The sequence below is a fragment of the Parasteatoda tepidariorum genome, chromosome 8, assembly GCF_982258835.1.
Source record: "Parasteatoda tepidariorum strain Cologne lab strain chromosome 8, Ptep-v5.0, whole genome shotgun sequence".
Taxonomy (NCBI): Eukaryota; Metazoa; Arthropoda; class Arachnida; order Araneae; family Theridiidae; genus Parasteatoda; species Parasteatoda tepidariorum.
Window position 1 is genome coordinate 67,395,960 of NC_141762.1, and position 22,581 is coordinate 67,418,540.

The window sequence follows — 22,581 nt, forward strand, 5'->3', positions numbered from 1 at the left end:
CTAGATAGCAAACGAGAGTACGTAAATCGCATATAGTGTAAACGATCCTTAAATATTCGATCATGCATCTAGAGCAGTCAGATGAAATGTGAATCTCCCCAGCAGATTAGGGAGTAAAAAGAGTTTCTTTATCCTAATTCAAAATCAGATTCATGGAAAACAGTGAAACTATTTGATTTTTATAGCTGAAAAATGTTATTCGCAAGCATCAATTAAAATAAGCTTTTTACTTGAATTCAAAGTTTCAATATTAAGGAGATAATTTCAAATGCACTACGCAGATTATGTTATTGACGGTAGAGCCCTAAATTAGAGTATAGGAGCCTTAATTGGAGGTTTCTTGATTTTAACATCGACGATGGTTATATTTTACTGAATATCAAGCACGTAATAACTAAAATATCTAATTAGAATATGTGACAGAAACAGAGTTTATATTAATTTTTTACTGGAAAAATGTAGTTTAATAATTAATATTCATTTTTAAAGAATTGATATTCATTTTAAACTTAATATAAACTATTAATTTTTCTTAGTATAAAATCAAAAAAGTATTTCTGAATGAATTTTTTTATCTAAAAAAGAAAATATAAACAGGAAACTCGTGCGAAATTTGCTACATTTCTCGGAATGATTTAAGAAGATTTCAAAACAAGACAGTTTTTTTTCCCGATAATAAATGTATTATGCATCAAGTCAAATAAAAATCCTTTCATTGCTTTAGGATTCGTATTAGTTTAGAAAGGAACATGTTAACGTTTTTCAATGCTATGTGATAATTAATAAAATTAGTTTTATTACCGAAAGTAAAAAGCTTAATTTATTTTTAAAAAAAATTAGTTTAAACAAATAATTTTACTAATGATGCATTTTTCTAAATTATTCATATGTTACGATGAAGTAGTGTGTAGAATTAATAGAAATAACAAAAAAATGTGAACATATTTTTAAATACATGCATATTGTGGTTTTAATTCCACATTTATTGTAATTGAACTGGATAAAGGTAACTCAGAGATAACTAACTGTAGTGTCCTCTCTCTTAAATATTAGTTGGCTCTTAATGAGTAGTGGTTTGATTTTATAATTTTTTTACTAAGATTCTGAAATTATATATGAATGTAGGTATTTACGAAACACTGTTTGTATTGTTGCGCTGCGCTTTAGTTGTATTGTATGTTTACTATTCAAAATATATGTAATTTTTTTAAGGCTTCTGCATTTTTTTTGTTACTTTTATTCTTTTATAATTCTCGGCTAAGAAATTAAAATAGGACTTTTTAACTTACAAATTTCAGCTGATTATTTTTTTTATTAAAAAATCTTATATCTTAAACTAATCTTATACCAATCTTAAAATATTTAGCGTTTTTAAAGCATGATAAGGGTCATTCTCACTGAAAAGGTATAAATAGACTAAAAAAATTTCTTAAATTAAAGTAATTAAGAAAGTGATAAAAATTACATAAATGCCTTTATTTATTTTTGTTATATGTCCTTATAATAATGGTCAAGTTTTCTATTTTATTTTTTACAAGATTTAAAATATTTTAAATTCTGCCTTGTCCACGGAGGAGATGTAATAGTCAACGGAGGAGACATTTTATGTTATAAAATATAAAATGTCAATGAAGACTAATTCATTAATTATTGGGCACAACTGATATGAGTTTAACATTAATAAGTAAATAATAAAATATTTCATTATTAGAGATAGAGCTACTTCCGATTAATCATGCTGCTATGAAAGGAAACATCCATTTTTAACCTAGGTGTACAATTTCTGAAGTAACTCTTACTGAATATTAATAAATTAAAATGTAAAGACTATTGAAATAAAAATTAAGACTCCACATGAAAGTTGAGTGTTGAGGGTACTCTTTTGTGACCATTTTATGCAAGTTAAACATACTGTCATCCAAATAACGTTTTTGTTTTTTCTCTTTTCTTCTTGTTATTGTTTCTTTTTTCCCTGGGCACAAACGGCTATCTCTATCAATTTCTAGAAATTTAAGTACATTTAATAACGATTTTTCTGTTAAATCTTTTTCTGATACAAATTTTAAAGTTTCTTGCTCTTTTTTTTTCACTTTCTTCAAACAATATAGGGTTTTCTTTTAATTTCTGTCCAGCTTATCTCATACTGAGTTTTTTCTGTTCCCTTCTCCTTTGCATTTGATTGCTTTCTTTTCTTAAATTTTGGTTTTACAATTTTTTTCCTAAAATGTGAAGAGAAAAAAAAATGTTAAACATCACAGAAATTATTCAGAAAAATTGCCAATATTTACTTCTCCGATATAAAAAGGTAAACTTAATTGATTTTCTTTTAAAATGGAAACAAATTAACACATTTGTTCCATTTTAAAAAATATCAATTAAAAGAAAATAGTTTTTTAATTATTAAAATTGTATTATGGTTATCTAACACATTGTCTCTTACATTGACTGTGTCTTCTCCTCCGTGGATTTGTTATGTCCACGGAGGAGACAAAAACTAGTTCTTGAATTTTTCTGATTTTTAATTTTAAAGTTACAAAAATGGGGCAGTTCTTTTTGTTAAATATACTATTTTTGCAATCTGAAATTCATCTATCAAAAATAAAATAATTTTCTCTTACCTTCTTTATGATGTCCACGGAGTATACGGTGAGAACTTTGCCAAACCCCAGTTGAACACAACAATCCAAAACTGACACCAAAGAGAACAAAAACAACTGATATTTAACATTAGAAAATGGAATGGTTTCCCCTCCCAGCAGCTGTCTTATAGGGATTTCGCATATGCTGCCTTTTAATGCATATTTACAGAACTATATTAATTGTCCACGAAGGGAGACATCATTTTTGATGGACAAAGTTTACTAGTCATTTATTTTATAAAAATAATTTTTTTCTTAAAATACTAAATATAAAAAGTTACTATAAACATTTAACTAGGTAAAACTACAAAAATCATTAAAATAACATTTAAATTGTTTAACAGGCATTAAAAATTATTTCGTGCCACAGACGTAGGGACGTCCACGGAGGGGATTTTGAAGTCATGTTTATTAAAAAATAAGAATGAAATATTAAATACATTTAGCAGAAATGCATATGATTTGTTAGTTAAGAGCTTCACGAAAAATGATAAAGAAAAATATTAAGAAATCTGCTGTATTTCCTAATATTTATTACTCAGGGACTTAAAAAATCACCTTTTTGTAAGAATGACCCATAACTAAACTTAAATCAAAGTTACTTTAGCCAACTATTCAACCCACAGGCTATGAATTAAATATAAGTCAATTACTTAAAATTTCTTTAATTTATGTCAAAATAAAGGTAACTGAGAGAAATGCTGTGAAGTTTTTACTCAATTATAGATGAATAATAAAATTTATCATTAACTTTTGTAGGCGTTAAAGTGTTACGATAGCATCTCGAATTTTCAATGTTATCAAAATTCTTGGGAGGCACTGCCCGATATTATAAAATTTATGTGAAATGCTATAAGAATTGCATAATTTTTCATTGAACAAATTTTTACAAGTGATAGTCTTAAGGAAATTTATTGTCCACTTACATAGTAAATAAAAATACACAATGAATATATTGGAAAATAAATATAAAAAAAAGTGTCTAAGTTAAGTTTTGGATGGCAGTTCGGATGTAGACAGTTCGGATTAACGTAAAACTTTGCTATGAAATGATGACGGGGAGACATCATAGCTAATTAATTTTTCATTTGATTTGTTTAAATTTTCAAAAGCATTCACAAATGTAGGATCTGTTAAGTGCAGGATATTTTAAAAATATTTGATAAAATAACGGCACATTGTAGGTAAGATGTTCTGATTATCATTGTTTAAGTTTTAAGCATCAAATCTTATAACCAATGTTGAATTGAAAATGTAGTTTTGATGTTACGATTCTATTACTGTATCTTGGTAATTTTGAACAACCAAAAGATAAAGTATCTCTCTTAGATCAAGAAAACAATGAACAAATGTGCTTTTACGAAAAACTTTTCTCTGGAACTAACGTGTATTTGCGTTACATGGAAGGAAAAAAAACCTATTGGAACCATTCAGGGCTATCCCGAAGGTAAAAGAACTTTAATTTGACTGGTTGGAAATTTAATTTATTGAGGTAATGAGACTCGCTTATTGGTATAGTTTAAAACTCCTGAAAGCCATTTTTATTCAAACAAGCTTCTTGTCAATGTAAACATGAATCCAAATCTACTGAAAATATAATAAAATATTTCCACTAGAGTTTTTCGTCGAGTTTTTCTCGATTTATGTTGTGTTTCTTGATTTGTGAAGAAATTAGTAGCATGTAAGTTTAATCCTATTTTAAATTTTCGAGTGTTTATTCGATCACACCTAATTTCGATCCGCAAATTTAAAGAGCCACTCTTGGCAGCATACGAAAATACGTAAGTAAATCGCTTTTTCTTTATTTTCTTAAATAAAAACTGTTTTAAAAAATTTATCAATTTCTGTTAAAACAATTGTTCTGGCTTAAAGATGGGCTTTTATTTCCTCTACAATTATTTTCAATGACATTTAAATTAGTAATAGCATTAGAATAATTAATGTGTCATTTTTAAGAAAATACTTATGCTATCAGTATTATACAACTCTTAAAGTAGACACTTTTTTTAAATTTCATTTTTGATTAGGATTCTAAAAATAGATATCTATTTTTAACTAATTAAAGCACACAGTAGCGTAATATGTTCTCTTTGCGTTGAAGTTTACGCCATACTGTCCATCGAATGTCTTTTTACAGACAAACTTCTATTTCATGACGGCATTTATCGATGTGAATAAAGTTTTTCTATGCAGGTGACATGTATTTTAAGGAGGACATGGAAAAGCAAAAACTCCAGAAATTTTCTTATATAAACAGATAGGAAATGTCTCTGAAAATTATGTAAATTGCTTGATTTTTTTTAAATATATGACAATTTTAAAAGGAATTTATTTAGATAAATCCGAGAAAATCAAATAAAAGTTTTGCTTAACAATGAAAAATTGCAAATTCATCGCTTGTGTTTCAAATATCAATAGGAAATATTATTTTTTTTTACCGATGCATAGAAGGACTATAAATCTACATAAAGATTAGTTTTTGTTTAATTTCAGTTGCTTTTGACGAAAATATATAGTGATGCATTTCCCCGAATTTATAAATTAGGCGTTTCCTTAAACTTAATGGAACATTATATGAAATTCATTTTAAATTATTGTGAATCCAATTAAATTAACTTATAATGAATATTTTTTGCTTCATTTTATTCATTGAATTGTGTTTTATTGAACCTAGTTATGAAACTGGCTATAATAATTTAAAATGATTTTTCCAAAATTTAAAAATGCAACCTAAAAGTTAAAAATTTGCTAATTAGGTTATATGGAACACATTTCAAGGAATAAAATGAAGCTAAAAATATATCAAAAATATTAGAAAGTTCAAACTCACGATCACTTGGACATGGGCCCAACGCCCTACCAACCAGGCTATCCTGACAGCCGTGGAAATGTTTTATAACCCTTAGAAAGGTATCTGTACCGGAGAAAATTACTTGATAGTGATACATTTTGACTATCATGACTTGGCCGTGAGCGTTGTTGTCCAGTGAGCGTTGATGCCAAGTGATGTTGAATAAAGTTAATCTCTATTCTGATTCAATGAATTACAAAAAACGTGTTTTGGTTAATCTAATAACTTAATACCACTAGGAGGGACAATAATTAAACCAAATTAAAATTATTTTAGCTTCATTAATTGGGTCGGTTGGCCTTCCAGTTTTGTGCATGATTTCGTAGCATTGTTCAAAAATGATTTTTTAATTATTTTTTTTAATTCACCCCGTACAAAGAACGGGTATTCAGTTAGTTTTCAATAAATTTCTGTTGGTGATACTAATTTTATTTTCAACGCTCTTTATTGCATTTTCCTTTCTATTAATTAAATTAATCACTATTAAAAATTTGCACAAATGTAAAAACAATTGTACCTAAACTTAAACGGTCAAGAAACAGAAGAATAAGATTAAGAAACAAAACAAATTGAAGAAGAGATATGGTTCAAAAGACTATTTTTATGAATAGTTTTAAGTTTATCATAAATCAATATGGTTGCATCGAGATTAAAAGAGTGTTACCTGGCATTGAGTAATGAGAACTCATAATAGGATCCTAGTATGAAATATCTTAACCGAGTACCCAGTTCATCCCTAATTGGCAGCATTGTTTGGTCACAAACATAAGATTTAGACATACCATTTCTATAGCAGCAGCGATGGCGGTCATTCCACCCATACCATGACCTACTAAAACAGCCTTCTTAATTTTCATTTGATCCATAAAACTGAAGAGGTCATAAGCATTAAAGTGAAAACTGACTGCGATTGTGTAATCCCTGTCACCATGGTTTCTGGCGTCGTGCGTATAAACCTAGAAAGTTTAAATAAAACAATTAAAGTTCAAGAAGACCTTAATTTCAGACGCATAGTTCGCTGAATTTGCTCTAATAGAATGGAAGTTTCATAAGAGACATTTCAGTGAATCTGAGTAAATTAACTTTAAAGTTCATACATTAACAATAGAAAATAGAGAATTTATCTGCCGTTATTTTCAATGCGAAAACTTCCAATTGGTGAAATCTATAAATTCTTCGTTATCATTTCAATTGATTACATAATAGCGTTTGCACTCATGGCGTTTTATTTGCGCCGGAAAGGCAGATTTTCTTGAGTCGTCGACTGTTTGTCGCCAAATTTACATCTAACTCGTTTTCCTGTCTGAAAATACTCGAAGATTTTGATTTAGTTTATTCATCCATTAAGCTCTTTAACTCTTCACTTTGCATGAAAAATTATTTAAGTTTTTCAGCTGCTGAGTCATTCATTATTAAGAGTTATTAGTTGAAACTCATATCGGGAGTTATGAAGCTTTCGATACATGCCGTCTTTAATATATATATATATATATATATATATATATATATATATATATATATATATATATATATATATATATATATATATATATATATATATATATATATATATATATATATATATATATATATATATATATATATATATATTTTTTTTTTTTTTTTTTCTTTTTCCTTTTTTTTTCTTTTTTTTATTTCTTTTATTAAATTTTTTTTTCCATCTAACAATATGTTAGGACTGCAGAATCGTATAATATTAAGGGCTCTATCGATTAGGTTATAGGGTTTAATCAGATAATATGTTTCGTCTGTAGAGTCGGAAAAAATGTAGAGCTCTATCGAGTAGGTTACAGAGCTTTCAAAATTACTCTAGTCTAATTCTCTTAAAAGAGTTTTTCATTTTTAAAAGCTTTTCCGCATGTGCATCGCTATTGATGTGAAGCAGTTTTACAGGGCGAAATTTCGAACTGAGCTTTCAAAATTACTCATGTCTAATTCTCATGAAAGAGTTTTTCATCTTTAAAAACTTTTCCGCTTGTGCATCGCTATTGAGGTGAAGCAGTTTTACAGGTCGAAATTTCAAACTGAGCTTTCAAAATTACTCATGTCTAATTCTCTTGAAAGAGTTTTTCATCTTTAAAAACTTTTCCGCATGTGCATCGCTATTGAGGTGAAGCAGTTTTACAGGGCGAAATTTCAAACTGATCTTTCAAAATTACTCATGTCTAAGTCTCTTGAAAGAGTTTTTCATCTTTAAAAACTTTTCCGCATGTGTATCGCTATGGAGGTGAAGCAGTTTCACAGGGCGAAATTTTAAACTGAGCTTTCAAAATTACTCATGTCTAATTCTCCTGAAAAAGTTCTTCATCTTTAAAAATTCATCTGCATGTGGATCACTATTGAAATGAAGCAGTTTTCCGGGAAATGATTGCAAATTTTGATTTCAAATTTACCCTTATGTAATTTTTTAAAATTTTTAAAGTATTTTTTTTCTTTACAACCATTTAAATTTCTTGCATTCACAAATGTACATCACTCCCTACGCAGTAGTTATAAAGTTTACATTGCAGCTGGCGGAAGATCTTTTTAGCAATTTCTTTGAGCCTCTCTTCGAGCAATTCTTTGTGTATAAATTAAATCTTTTACTTTTGAGCAATTTCTTTGAACATCAATCATATTTCCGTAAAATAAAAAGTTTTCTGAATCATTTTTTTCCTTCACATTCTTGCATTAATACTTTCAGATCAAGTTAACCAAAATATTATTTGATACATGAAAATAAATAAATTAATAAACAAACAAATAAATAAATAAATAAATAAATAAATAAATAAATAAATAAGTAAGTAAATAAATAAATAAATAAATAAATAGATATTGCCATCAGATAAAAAAGCTGTTGTGAAATGCGTTTATACCATAATTGATTGACAATTTGAAAATTAAAGAAACATTGATGGAGATAGAAATCTACACTTTGCTTCTTTTTGCTAGAAAACTAGAAATATTCATAACAAATTTCAAAATAAGTTACAAAGTTTGTCAACTGGTGGCACTTCTTATTGAGAAAACTATAAAACATACGCAAAATTATGTGACCAAACATAGTTGGAGTGGTTTAATATGAAATAGAGAAAAGTGCTATAAAGTTTTATCAATCCTCAGAGCTATCTGTTGTTTGAAATTAATATTAAAATTTACTTAGATGCAGCAAACTTAAAATTTTTAACTCTGTGTTTAATTTTAATAAAAATATATTTTTTCTCCAAATATTAGGCCATTTTGTGACAACTAGTGGAAGCAACTAGATTTACCCTTTTTTTACCTATATTCCAAAGCTAAAGCTATTAGAATATTCCTTTCTCACATTGTATGTCGAGAGAATGTGGGTTTGAGAAAAATATTTCACGAAAAGATAAAAGTAAAAGAAAAATGTTTCGAAAAATGTTTAGAAAGAGAGTAGCCGGAGGAAGGATTTCAGAAGTGACGCAAGATACAAATCTTAGTCAACAATCATCAATCAAATGACTTTAAAAGGATTTTGAAAGTCAGCTAGAATATTTTTTTCGAGAGAAACATGACGTAAATAGCAAATTTTTAAAAAAGAAATTAGGAATAAATTTTTGTCTTATTCTTTTTGTATCATACATAATTTAAATGATATTTTTTTGTTAATAGTAATTTCAACATAGGATTTCTTTTTACAAAAATACGGCATTTAGTTTAGAATCAGTATAGCAAAGATATGAAAAAAAAAGACAACTCTTATTTTGATTTTCTTTGTGTATTTGAAAATTTAAATATTTGTATCATTAGACATGAATGAAACAAGTTAAGAAATCTGTCAGCTATACTGTGAAATTCATCGGCTTACTTATGCTTAGAAATATTCTCTCATGAATAAAATAATAAATACTTTCAAGAAATCAAGAATTTTTTTCTTTGATTTAAATGTTTGACAGTCTTTTCTTTTTTATAGAATAAGGAAAAAAATTTGAGAGGAAAACTATACAGGGCATTTTGCTATTATCACCTTCAATCTATATTTTTATGAATGCTTGTCAGAAATGAGAAGTCAAAACTATATTTAAATTAAGGATTGCCCATTAATATTTGGGGGAAAAAAGGAACATTATCAAATAATGATGAATCACTATTAAAGAAGATGAGATGAAAAAGCATCAAAAATTATTTGAACGCTTGAAGAATTTGAAAGGAAGTACAAGCGAACGATGAATTTTAAAGTCCTTATAACGAACATGACATAACCAATTATATCAAAATTCGAACGATGAAATGGGCTGGTCATCTAATGCAGTCACCGGATGGATTTTTATGGCTTGACCAACTGGGAATGGACCAGATGGTCAGATTCTATAAAAAAAAGGAAAAAAAAACTTCCTTGCACTGAACAGTAAAACAGGTCAAGATGAAAAAGAATCTACGAGAAGGCGAAGTGTTGTCACACGATTGTCAAATGACTTCCGGAAATCTAACTGGTAAACGTATTCTAAACCTTCTTAAACGAGTTAACACTAATTAAAGTACTCCATTCATAATAAAAAAAAACTTTGCATATTTTCAAAGTTGGGGATTCTAAATAGCTTATCCGTTACCCTATTAAGTACTACAAAAAACTTATTTTTTATATAAACGTCTTTTAGTATGTTAAAACTCTGAAACGTTTTTTCTTTTAAACTATTAAAGACTCTGAAACGCTTGTTCTTCTCAATGATAAGTACTCCGAAGCGTTTGTTATTTTCACCGTTTTAAATGCACTTAAAGCGCTTGTACTTTCCACTATCAAGTACTCTTAAACACTTGCTCTGTTTATCCTTAAGAAATCGGAAGCGCTTTTCACCGTTTAGTGTAACAAAACGTTACGTGTTTTGCATTCCAGAAATCATTACAGAAATTCTAATGCAGTTGTAATAATAGAAAATCTAAAGGTAGTAATAATAATGGCCGAAGTTTTCAAACATTAATAGTAAAGGCGGTTTTAAAACTATTGAGTTGCTCCTAACGCAATTTCGATTTTTTTTCTTCAATAGTACTTTTAATTATGTTTTTTTCACAGCCAACTTCAGACTTAGGTGGCATAACCATTACATATTTTGACAGTTTATATAGCAAGGTTTGCTTGTGAAAAGTTCGATTCATTCTATGTACCAGATTTTGGTTGGCGCCCTTTCAAATATAGAAAATGAAATGAAAATTGTTCGGCATATTTTACTTTTTATTATTGTAAAGAGAAAAAATACTGTTCAAGGAAAAGAAAAGAAATGTTTTTGCGCGTGGAATTATGAATATGGTAAAAGGTATTGGGATCAGAATAAGCAATATATGATTGAATAAAATATTTATTCACTCACTACACTATTGGAAATTTTTCGTTAAAAATTGTTAAATAGCTGTTTATTTAATTGTTATTTTACCATTTTCAACCAAAACAGTCAAATAACCGTATAATAGATGATATTCAAACTGTCAAGTGTGAGAAAAAACGTTTATTGATTGTTTTTACCTAATATGGTTTAACAACCAGAATTTTATTCGCGCCAGCTAGGTCCACTTATGAAACTATTTAGTTCATGGGTAGATGGGTACATACTGAGAAGGCTAATCGGTCAATCTCATGACTGACTGAACAGGGGTTCAAATCCCAGCGTTGACAACGCACAAATTTTTAAATTTCTTCAATACATGAAAATTTTTCAGTGTCTTGCACTCTTCAGTCGGTGACCCTGGACTATTTTAATAAGAAACTATTATTCACGCATAAATGAAGCAGCATCTACAGCGCGTTTAAGCGTTCGTTAAAGTTTTATTTTTATGGTTTAGAAACTATGCCAGTTATAAAAGGTTACAAAATAGTAGAGTTTTCTATTCACAGTTTTTCTTACCGTACTTGTTGTAAACGGTTTAAAAATCGTAAAGGTGAAAAATGTTCCTAACCATAAACTTTATGCAAATCGGATGAACAGACTGCTACTGGTTATTTTACCGTAATTTCAGCATGGAAATTCTAAAACTGTTTAAGAAAATTACCTTTCATTTTCATTAAAAAAAACTAAAATACTTTAAGAACAACCCATAAATAGTTTCTTAGACTGTTTCTAAATACAATCAATTTACAATAAACAATGGAAAAACCCATTTGCATATAATACGATCTTGAGTAACCATTTTATTTCTCATTAGCTATTTCCTATGTGAGACAAAATGTAAAACAAACTGAAGAAAAACATCACGTAACGCGTTAATTGAATAAAATTTGAATAGGAAATGAACATTTTCCATTTTATTATGCAAATTATATAATCCCTAAGCTTTTCAAAAATAATGGAATTTTGAATATAGCACTGGGCTTTTTTTCCACACATATTGTTTGAATAAAAATAAACGAATTTTCTGTAAAATGAAATCAATTATCAAGTGTTGTTGAATATTAATTCGAGCGTTTAAAACTCCTAAATCGCACATATCACGAATAAATACAACTTCTACGAAAAAAATTAAATGAACTGAATCTAAAATGATAAAATTATACAATTTCTCATGCGCACGCTATACCTTTGTCCCTTATGTTACAACTTTTATTTAATGAAAGCAAATTGAATATTAATAACACTGGGGAACAAATTTTTTTGTTGCATTTATACAAATATTTGATCTTGCTTAATTCGGGAGTAGGGATTTCAAAAATGAAATTAATTTTGCTTCTAAAGCTATAGATACTTTTTTAAAAATGACATTTATTGCCTATTTTTTTTATCGAAGTGCACAAGCGTAAAAACGTGTTATATATAAGGGGTCACACGACTATTTTATTTTACTTTATAACCGTCATTAAACAACCTACCCAATTTTGGGTTTACGACAACTAATGTTCAACTCCGCAGCCTTGTAATTTTGAACTTAATCCAGAAGACAAGGAAACTCTTATATCAATACCCCCAGGGGTATGATTTGGTATGGGAACATGGAGGAGTTTATGACTTGACAGATTTAACTTGCATCAGTCGCCATTTACTACACGAGGAATCTTCGGCCGGCGGGGATCGAACCCACGACCATTTGGACGGGCCCTGTGCCCTACCAACCAGACTATCTGAGACCAGTTTCTAAAGGACCTCATCTACCTCACCAGGATTAAAATGGCATAGGAACCTATGCCCGTAAATGTCATGGTATGCAGCTAAAGGTACCTTCTTATTATAACCTGATTAGAAGAACACGATGAAATTGTTCAAAATTGGGAAGCACCCCTAGCAGTGTATGACGAAATATTAAGGCATGGTTTCCAATGCTATTTTAATCCTGATGATGTGCCCTAACTCCTCTAGAAGTTTGTCACGATGTTTGTATGACCTTCTTATTTATAAAGCGTTTTTAAACTAAACACATGTCGACAGAAATAGATTTGAAATTTTATTTAAAAATGGTAAAAAAAACTGTTGCTCAGAGGGAGAAGACGATTGCAGTTTTGAAATCAGCAATACGAAGGTATCTAAGATCTGTTAAATTGTTTCCCAGTTTAATTCTTCGAAAATGTTGTTAAAATGTCAAATGCTCTTAAATGATATGTTAGTTTAACTTGCATGGAAGGAATCTATGTTTGCTTGATTCAGGACTACAGAACAAGGAAATATCTTTCAACCAAATCTGCTCTCAGAATTAGAAATGATGATGATTATGATTCCTTCTTTTAATCTAGTTTCGTTAAAAATTTTACAAAAAGTGCAAATTTCCAAAAGGAAGTTCTTTTTCAAAGAAGTTATTCATAATTAAGAACGCTTTAATTAACTGAATTGGATACTTAGTTATGAGAAAATTTTGACGCTCAGTTTATTTATTGAAACTAGCCTTTTTGACTCTTCAAAAGCCAAAAAACTACAATGGCGAAAATACGAACATATTGTTCCTAAATTATATATTTATAGAATTGCATCAAAGATAGAGTAAAAAAATCTAAGTATTGGAAATCGTACTTAAAACGCGCTTACTTGAAAGAGAAGAGGGGTGGGCAGAGTGTACAAAATTGCTATCAGGGGTCATTAGCCTAATTGGCAGTAATGCTAAATAACACGTTTTTATGCAGATAGAAGTCTCAAACTTAAACCACGAGTACTTGAACAGATAAAAAGAAAAACTAAAAGGCTTAATTTCATTACTTTTAATTATAGGGGGTAATTAGACATAATTGTCAGTAATGATAAATGATTATCTTTTACCAAGGTAGAAGCCTTAAAACTGGACCCATTTGCTTTTTATAAGATAATTAGAAAAAACTTAACAAGTGTCATTTCGCTGTTTTGCAGTTATCGAGATAACTTAATTGATAGTAATGCTAAGTAATACGATTTTACTAAGGTAAAAGTTTTAAATTTTGAGCTTGTGTTATCTGTGAAAAGAGGGAACAACTAAAAGGAATAACTAAAATAGATTCATTTCAATATTTGCAGTTATCGGAATAAATATGTAGCGACTGGACCCGAGATGTTCAGCCAGTATGTTGATAGAGCGTGTCAACAAGGCCATAAGTTTCTATCAGGACAGAAGTCACCAATTTTAATAAACGTGTTCCTGATCAATTTATGTATATAAAAATTAATAAATAAACAGCTTTATTATGAAATTTTTAATTATCGGGGTAATGAGAGAAAATGACCCAAATTGAATGTGAAATAATTCTTTCCAACTAAAATAGAAGTCTCAAACTTGAACCATACATTTCTTATTAAATTGTGGCGTAACTACCACTACAAAAAGTTTAATATCATTCACAAGTATATAAAGCATGCTAACTTGATTCTATCAAGAGGTACCTTTTGATAGATGACGGTTGGCTTTGTCGATAACTCCGCCCCCCACATTGGTGACCTTCGAACGTGATTTGATCACGCAAGTAACGCCCACTTCGCAATCTCTTAACGGTTACGCCTACTTCGATGGATAGTCCACATTGAACAGTTGACTTGCTATTTGTGAATGCACTATTCACCTCCTGCGCTGTTGCTTCTCAGTCTCGTCTCGAACATTCACACATCGCCTACACTCTCAACTCCTGCATACTCTCGACTGCTAATGGCAACACAGGAGCGACTTCGACTGTGATGTTAATACACCTCTCACATTCAGCACTCAAAATATCCGGTGACTCTCTCCCGGTCATTCACAAGTACATCAACTAGTGAGATCTGTTCATCGAATTATATCCCAGATAAAATTCTGGTGGGGGAGTACTGTGGCGTAACTACCACTACAAAAAGTTTAACATCATTCACAAGTATATAAAGCATGCTAACTTGATTCTATCAAGAGGTACCTTTTGATAGATGACGGTTGGCTTGGTCGATAACTCCGCCCCCCACAAAATTATATAGATAAAATGGAAAAAAAATCAATATTCAGAAATTTACGTAGCAATTTTTTAAAGGCATTTAGTACTTTTCTTTCGAAATCTAAAACAGTACTTAACTTTCAGAAATTACTTTTAGTACCGAATACATAATAAAACTTGAATCCTGTAAAATTAAAACTATTTCAATAAAAAATAGAAGCTATAATGTTACATATAATAAATTCATCAGCATCTTGGAATATCGGGATACCATATCAGATTTGTATTACTTTTATGGGGCTGAATGTTTATCCCATTTTAAAAACGGTAGTAGTTCGTTGCTAATATATTTTTGCCTATCATTGGATGTCAACTCTCGATAGGGGTATACTGTATGATCTGGATGTTAATAACTTCGCAAATTTGATTGCACAATTACATGTTTGAACATGAACAGAAGCACGATTAGATCCAGCACCTAATTAAGGTTGTAGGAAAACTTGAACGGTAATATTTTTCAAACTTAAACTAATTTTTTTTAAGAATGCTGGCTCCTAATTCCTAAATATCTAATGGAACAATCAGCGATTGCATATTTCTGAGAGTGCGGGCACATAATTATTATTTAAGTATTTGATCTAAACAACTGCATAAAATACTTCTTTGGGTTGAGTGTAAAAGGGCCAATGGAGTCAATATTTAAATCACAGTGAAATATATAAAAAGTAACCTTTCCTTTGTTTAAACATGTAAAACGATTACGATTTATTTTGAATATTTTTTTTTCTTACCCTTTTTCTTGTTCTTAAATTAATTTCAATGCTGACTAAAATTTATATTTATATGAATAACGCAGGCTATTACTCCTTTAACATTAATCAAAAAATAAATACGGAAAATCATTATTAAAGTAAAATTTTTGTTTTCTCCATTTATAGTAGAATTTATTATATGGTAGAATAAAATAACTCAGACTAAATGAAAATATGACACAAACATTGTTATGAATAGCCGAATTATAAGATAATAAATTTGGAATTGATTTGAAAGTCTTGTGTTTTTACATAAATGGGCGAGATAAAAAAACAACTTCAAATCTTTAACACAAATTTAAGCAATATTAATTTTATTCAAATTTTTTTATTGGAATAAAGCAAGAAAAACACAACTTTAAAAACTATATCTACACAATGACACACAGAGAAGTATTTCATATATTCTTTCTATAAATATTGTTCACAAAAAACAAAAAAGATGACAAAGACACTTATGATAAATAATATAGTGTCGACTATTCAAATTTATCCCATCATGTGAATGTCAGAAGATGAACTAGATCAGTGTTCCACTATCATTCAGTCAGTTTTCGTTTGCACTATTCCTATTGGATGATTCTTATTTCTATTCCAATAGAAACATATTCCTATTGGTTGCAGCTGTAACTGGATTTACAGTGGACGGGAAAGTGAAGTGACATCAGCTTAGACATCTTAATTGAGTATAATATGAAAAAAGCACAACTACTTCCACTTACTAGGAATAACATTTACCTTTTAGTTTAATTAATAAACTGAGTTTTAAATATGCTTACTAAATTCATAAACTTCGGTAAAACAACAATATAAATTATTTCCAAAGGAACTAGACTAATACAATTCCAATCTGGCGAGTAGCGACTTATAACAAGATACTTCGTTTGATGCTTTTACTTGTTGCTAGAAATCAGGTTCGCAGAAAATGCTGTTTAGTAGTTAAATTTAGTAGGAATAACACGATCTGTGACGTAGGCTATAGTATACCTAATTGGAGTCCGTTTTTAAAATAGCAAATGAGAACAATGCATGAAAATCTATAAACCACTGCATCGCACTCAGAAGCAACATATTCCTAAGTTAAAATTATGTAAAAGTAATTAATCTAAACTTGCTCTATGCTAATATCAAACCACACAGACCAACATATAGAAGTTGTTTCGTTTAAATGGTTAGTCCGAAGCATTCAAGTGCAAAGATTATTTTTTGAAACTTGAAAAATTTGTCCCCTCGTGGAAAGTCGTTTAGAAATTATAAACAGTAATTATAGTACAAATTTTTAAAATCAAAAAGATTCTTTACTTGTTTACATAGATTAATAGTAGATATTAAATATAAATTAATTAAAAAAATTTTTGATAAAAATTGAAAGCTGTCTCTAATGGTAAGCTTCGCAAAAACTTATAGTTTTTTAAAATAATTATTCAATCATTTATTAAATAATACGGAATATGTTACGTAAGCTAATTCTTATATATTTTGAAATGGATGAACGAAACGTAGTTGTTGTGATTTATATTAATTTTCAATATTAATAAATGTTCTAATATGCTGATAATGTCATTTTATTTTTAAATATCATAACTTTCTATCCATCATTTTGTAATTAGAAAAATCTTGTTTACTATTGCCACTTTTAAGTACAATAAAATATTAACAAATTATAGTTTTCAAAGTATGATCAGTGATTCGAAATTTTTTCAGCATATTATTCTGATACGTTTATGAAATCAATAAATATTGTCTAAACTGTTTTTTAAATTACATTGTCAAATAAAAGTTTGTTTAGCTAATAGTGAATAATGTAATATTCTTATAAACGCACCTGTCTTTTTGTGTGAGTTGTGCTGAAATTGTTAAGTCTACATTCGATTTCATATATTTTAATCATGAATCTTAAAAAAATATTTTAATTTAAATATTCAAAATAAAAAAAATCTGTTTTAAGTGGGCAAATTAGATTTATAGTAGTATTTTGATATTATATGACACATTTAATGATTATTGATGATAATTTGATGATTTGTTAAAAAGTAGTTCCCCAAGAAAGAAAAATATTCATTTTTCTGAATTTTTTAAAATGATACATATATACATATATTAATACAGATATTTTTAGAATCCTAAAAAAAATAATGCTCAAGAAATATAAGCATTGCAGATTAAACTAATTTGCAGTAATAACAGAGTGATTCAAATTTTATTTCAAACAAATAGGGAAATCTTTGTTTGTAGATAAAACTTTAGACCTTTCAACCAAACAAATTTAACCTTTGATTAATAAATCTGCTTAATATCTTGTAATCTGTTAATTTATTTGATATCAATCAGAGAAATTGGTAAAAGACAGCAAGAAGGGGGAAACTCCCTAATAATTTATTAAAATAACAAATGTTTTCTTTTTTGTTTTGTTATTTTAAAAATTTGAATGTAAAGTTTGAAGAGTTGTGTGTCAAAAATGGTAGATGGAATGAATAAAATGATTTGAATTAATATAACTTAATGCTAACGTTTAATGTTATGTTTGCGCATTGACGATACAACAATCTCGTGTTAGAACTCCCTTTTTTTGTATCTGAATAGTAATAATAATAATAACAACAACAATAATAATAATAATAATAATAATAATAATAATAATAATAAAAATAATATTAATAATAATGATGATGATGATGATAATAATAATAATAATAATAATAATAACATAATAATAATAATAATTCCTGCATCATTGCATTGTAGGATTAGTTACATGGAGAGTCAACTTCAGTTGCCAAGAAAATGATAACAAAGCGAGAAAAAGCTGGCATGCATGCCATTCTTAAACAGATTGAAAAAAGTAGGCTTCTTAATCTGTATCGTACTTCGACTCTGAAAAATGAGCCAGAGCATGGTAAAGTTATATAAATTTATAATTTTTTATTTAATTTAAATTGAAGTGTTAGTAAGTAAGGCTTTTGTTTTTCAGATTTAATTGAAAGTATTTTGGACAGTGTCACCGAGACATGTGAAGTGCTAGACAGAAAAGAAATCTTTAAGGAAGACATAGTAACTTATTTACAGAATCAAAGCATTCCTGCTTCGCTATACCAAAGCAAATATGCCTTAATAAGGAAATGTAGAAGATTATGGTCCATACCGGAAAAGGTTATAATTAAATTACCAATTTTTATTTAATTTTTAATAAGTTAATTAACTGAATGGTGGATAAAAATGTGTTGATTAATGCAACTGACTGCAATTCAAGTTTTGTTTTTTATGTTACGTAAATAATTAAAGAATTATGAATTATTCATAGCTTAAGTGCATCTATAATAACAATAATAATGATGATGAGGAGGATAATAATAAATGTTTTTGAAAACAAAGTTTTCCTATTGGAGAAAAAGGAGAGCCGTATTTTATTTTTGTTATACCTAAAAGGCGAAATGCGATTACTTTAAACTCGTTACTCTTTAAATACATTATTTTCGAAAAACACAAGGAGAATTTTAGGTGGTGATAAAATAAAATCAGTAAGCGCCCCACGTTTTTCTCTTTTGTGCGACAAAAATACAAGTATTTTCTCCTTTTAGCCTCATAGAAAAGTTTGTTTCTTTTTATTTTATTTTATTTTTTAAATCATTTCATTATTTTCCTAATTTTAGTTTTGAGTCTGCTAGCTTTTTAGTGTCGGAAAGTTGCGATTTCGATTGATTTCATATCAAGATAAAAATCTGAAGTGGTTAAGAAACGATTGAAACTGTTATTTTATTTCTTCCTAGAGCTCTAATAGCCTAGAGCTCTATTAGCAATTTAAGCACATTAATTTCTTTTAAATGTAACATACATAATACACTTGAAGGGCTTGAGGCAATTTAGTGATATACCTTACTTTAGATTAGGCTACTTTTTATATAAACTGTTCTTTAATAATGTTTCCATGTAGGTATGTTAACAGCCGTTAAAACTTTCATTAGATATCAGCACAATATACAGTCATAGTATACATGTAAGTAATACATACTAGTGTGTAAGTAATACATACTAGTGTAGTACAGGCGAAATGTGTTTTTTTTAACATAAACACTTTCCTGAGAAATTTCAAAATGCAATTCAGTCTAATATAGCACAATCTTATGAATTGAAATAGGCACAGAGGCTTAATAGCTCCCTAGATACTCCGAAAATGATAAGTTAATATGTTTGGCTATCATTCTATTTGGCAAAAAAAATAGGCCATGACAGTAAAACTGTAAAAACACATTATTGCTGCTGTAACGGAAATTGATATAAATATGATCAATGAAGCACATGAACGGAACTTGATTACCATAGGATTGTGCTAAGTGACTAAGTGTGCCCACATCGAACACAGTAAACACCAGTAAATACCGAAATTTGATGAGTACCAGCTGTCTTTGTAATAGTATAATGGTAAATAAACGGACTTTTTAAACTAGCTGAATCCTTAATTGTTTGTCGATCGAAAGAACTCCCCTCGTCACAAAATTTAAGACTGTTTACTGATAAACAAGAAATCGCGGCTTTCAAAGAGGAGAGCTTCTCTCTTTTCCCTAATTCCTTTTCTCTCACCAACAAGAGCCAAAACTTGCCAAATATTAACCCAACATCCCTACTTGAAATAGCCAACCCTCGTAACCATAACAACCGCCACTGCTCCAGATGAATGGCGAGGGGAGTTATTTCCATGGACCATATAGATAGACTATACCATATAGATAGACTGTAGGCCAACTCTGTATATCAAACTGGAAGTCAACATTTGCATTATTTTTATATGGTCATGGCCATAATTACACATTTTAATTCATTTTTTTTTGAACAATAGGAGTGGTCAAATAGAGTATCAATCGTAGAATCAAAGAAACTGATAACATTAATGGAAAGGAAAGGACTTCTTTTCATTCTTAATCAGCTGGAAAAAACCAGGCTTCATGACCTGTATTTTACCTCAACCAAGCAGGAAGATAAAGCTGTTAACAAAGGTATGTAAACACAGTGGCCAAATGAATTTTTATCTACCTTTTCTTAATCTCTTTTTTCCTTATATTGTAATTAAAAAAACATTCACTATTATCTTTCAAAAAGTTCATGTCAAAATAAAAGATCCAATTAATCGGATTTAAGATTGTTTGAATTTTGTAAATCTGCCCAAGTGAAAATGGGGTTTGGGCAGCATTTGCTTTGTAAAATCCCCATAAACCTGCTTCGCACCTTCCTTCTCTCATTATATTGTTGACACGCTCTACTTTTTCCCAATATATATATATATATATATATATATATATATATATATATATATATATATATATATATATATATATATATATATATATATATATATATATATATAGCTTTAACATAAAGGGGAAAAGGACAAATGTGATAACAGATATTTAATGTGGACTGTGAATAAAAATAGAAAAAGCAGTTGATTAAAATTTCAGCAAATTACAATAGAATTCAAGTAATACTTAAAAACAAAGATCTGTCCTAGAACAATTAAAAGAGAATCTAAACTTTATGAACTTGAAACTTGGCAAAGCACTGTATATTAAATGAAATAACTAGTCATTTGGCCAGCGTGCTTAGGATACAAGCCATTTTGAAAGCTCGCTAAAATTTAAATACTGTTTAATCTTTCAGAAAAGCTTGAAGATATATTACTTAGCCATGAAGAAGCCTATGAAGTACTTGACAGAAAGGATGTCCTGAAGGAAGCTATAGTAGCATTTTTACAAAGTGAAGGCGTTTCCGCATCCGAAGAGGAAACCAAGTTTAGTGTCATGAGAAAATGTGAACGATTATGGAAGGAATTTTAATGAGGCAAATTTTTTTTAGTGTGTTTATTGTTGAATATCATTACATCATTTTATATTTGTAATTTCATTAAAGAGAAAAGTGAAATGATTATTAAGTTGGTACTGTTATGCTTTAAACACACTCAGCTTAAAATTTGAATTTTGTGCTAATTTTTATTGGCAATATGTCACTAAAGAAAACAATAAGGCAACAAGGCATCTGTCTGTTCAAGGTTATTAAAACTAGAGTGCTACACGGAGACTGCATTTTCATTGTTAGGAAATATTTTGATAATTGTTGAAGCTAGAGCCTTAGTTGAAGCAACACCTTCTAGAAGTAGAAAGGCCTCAGCACAGATCAATTTAGTAGTCCGATGTGACGAAGTTAACTGCGCAGTAGACGAAAAATAAGACAGATGTCATTACGTTAGGGGTACTAAGCTGCGCAGTGGTTGAAAATACAAAATATGTCATTGAAGCTCTGTTACCAGCTTCACGGAATTTAATTTCGGTTGAAATGACGCTCTTGTGACGTCATAATTACGTACATGTCAGTTTGGCATATTACGAAATCTTGATTCCGTTCGGAAAGAAATTCCGAACAAAATACTAATTGCTATTTCCATTCCGGCAGGTTGATGTGTAGGTAAAATCTAAATTCCGATAAGAGTTTTGATGTAAGCATGGCGTTATTTTAGATAATTGTCTTCTTACCATTTCGTACCATCATGCTGGCTGTCGCCCCATTACCATTTCAAATGGTATGGTTGCTTAAAAACAGTGAAGACCTAGATATCTTTGTCATCAGCATTAATTTAACCATAGTTATAAAGGTATCTTTACATCGGAGGTTAAATTAATGTAAAGGTATTAATCTTTAAGCTATATATTTATCCTTTAAGCTATATATTTATCCTTAAGTTATATAATGTATTGTATTAAATTATTTTTAATGTTATGTTCTCGAAATAGTGTAAGGACTACTGTATGACGAACAAATGCAGATAAGAATAAACGAATGAATAAAGGTATGACTTGAGTGACTGAAGGAAAATTTTATGAATTTTAAAGAATGAAAATACTGTCACTTACACAGTGTTCTATAATCTTCCCATTTGATACATATTTTTAGGAACCTTGTAAAAATAAATTAAACAAGTATTTATAT

The 22,581-nt window shown here is 29.0% G+C and overlaps 1 protein-coding gene across 1 annotated transcript; it reads left to right on the top strand.

The window, feature by feature from the left end:
* The first annotated feature begins 16,849 nt into the window (after positions 1–16,849).
* On the top strand, positions 16,850–21,525 carry LOC107444176 (uncharacterized). The gene is made up of 5 exons (XM_016058259.4): positions 16,850–16,990; positions 18,352–18,502; positions 18,578–18,756; positions 20,441–20,597; positions 21,259–21,525. The coding sequence occupies exons 2-5, from the start codon at positions 18,391–18,393 to the stop codon at positions 21,432–21,434; spliced, it is 624 nt and encodes a 207-aa protein (XP_015913745.2). The 5' UTR covers positions 16,850–16,990; positions 18,352–18,390; the 3' UTR covers positions 21,435–21,525.
* Positions 21,526–22,581: the final 1,056 nt, after the last annotated feature.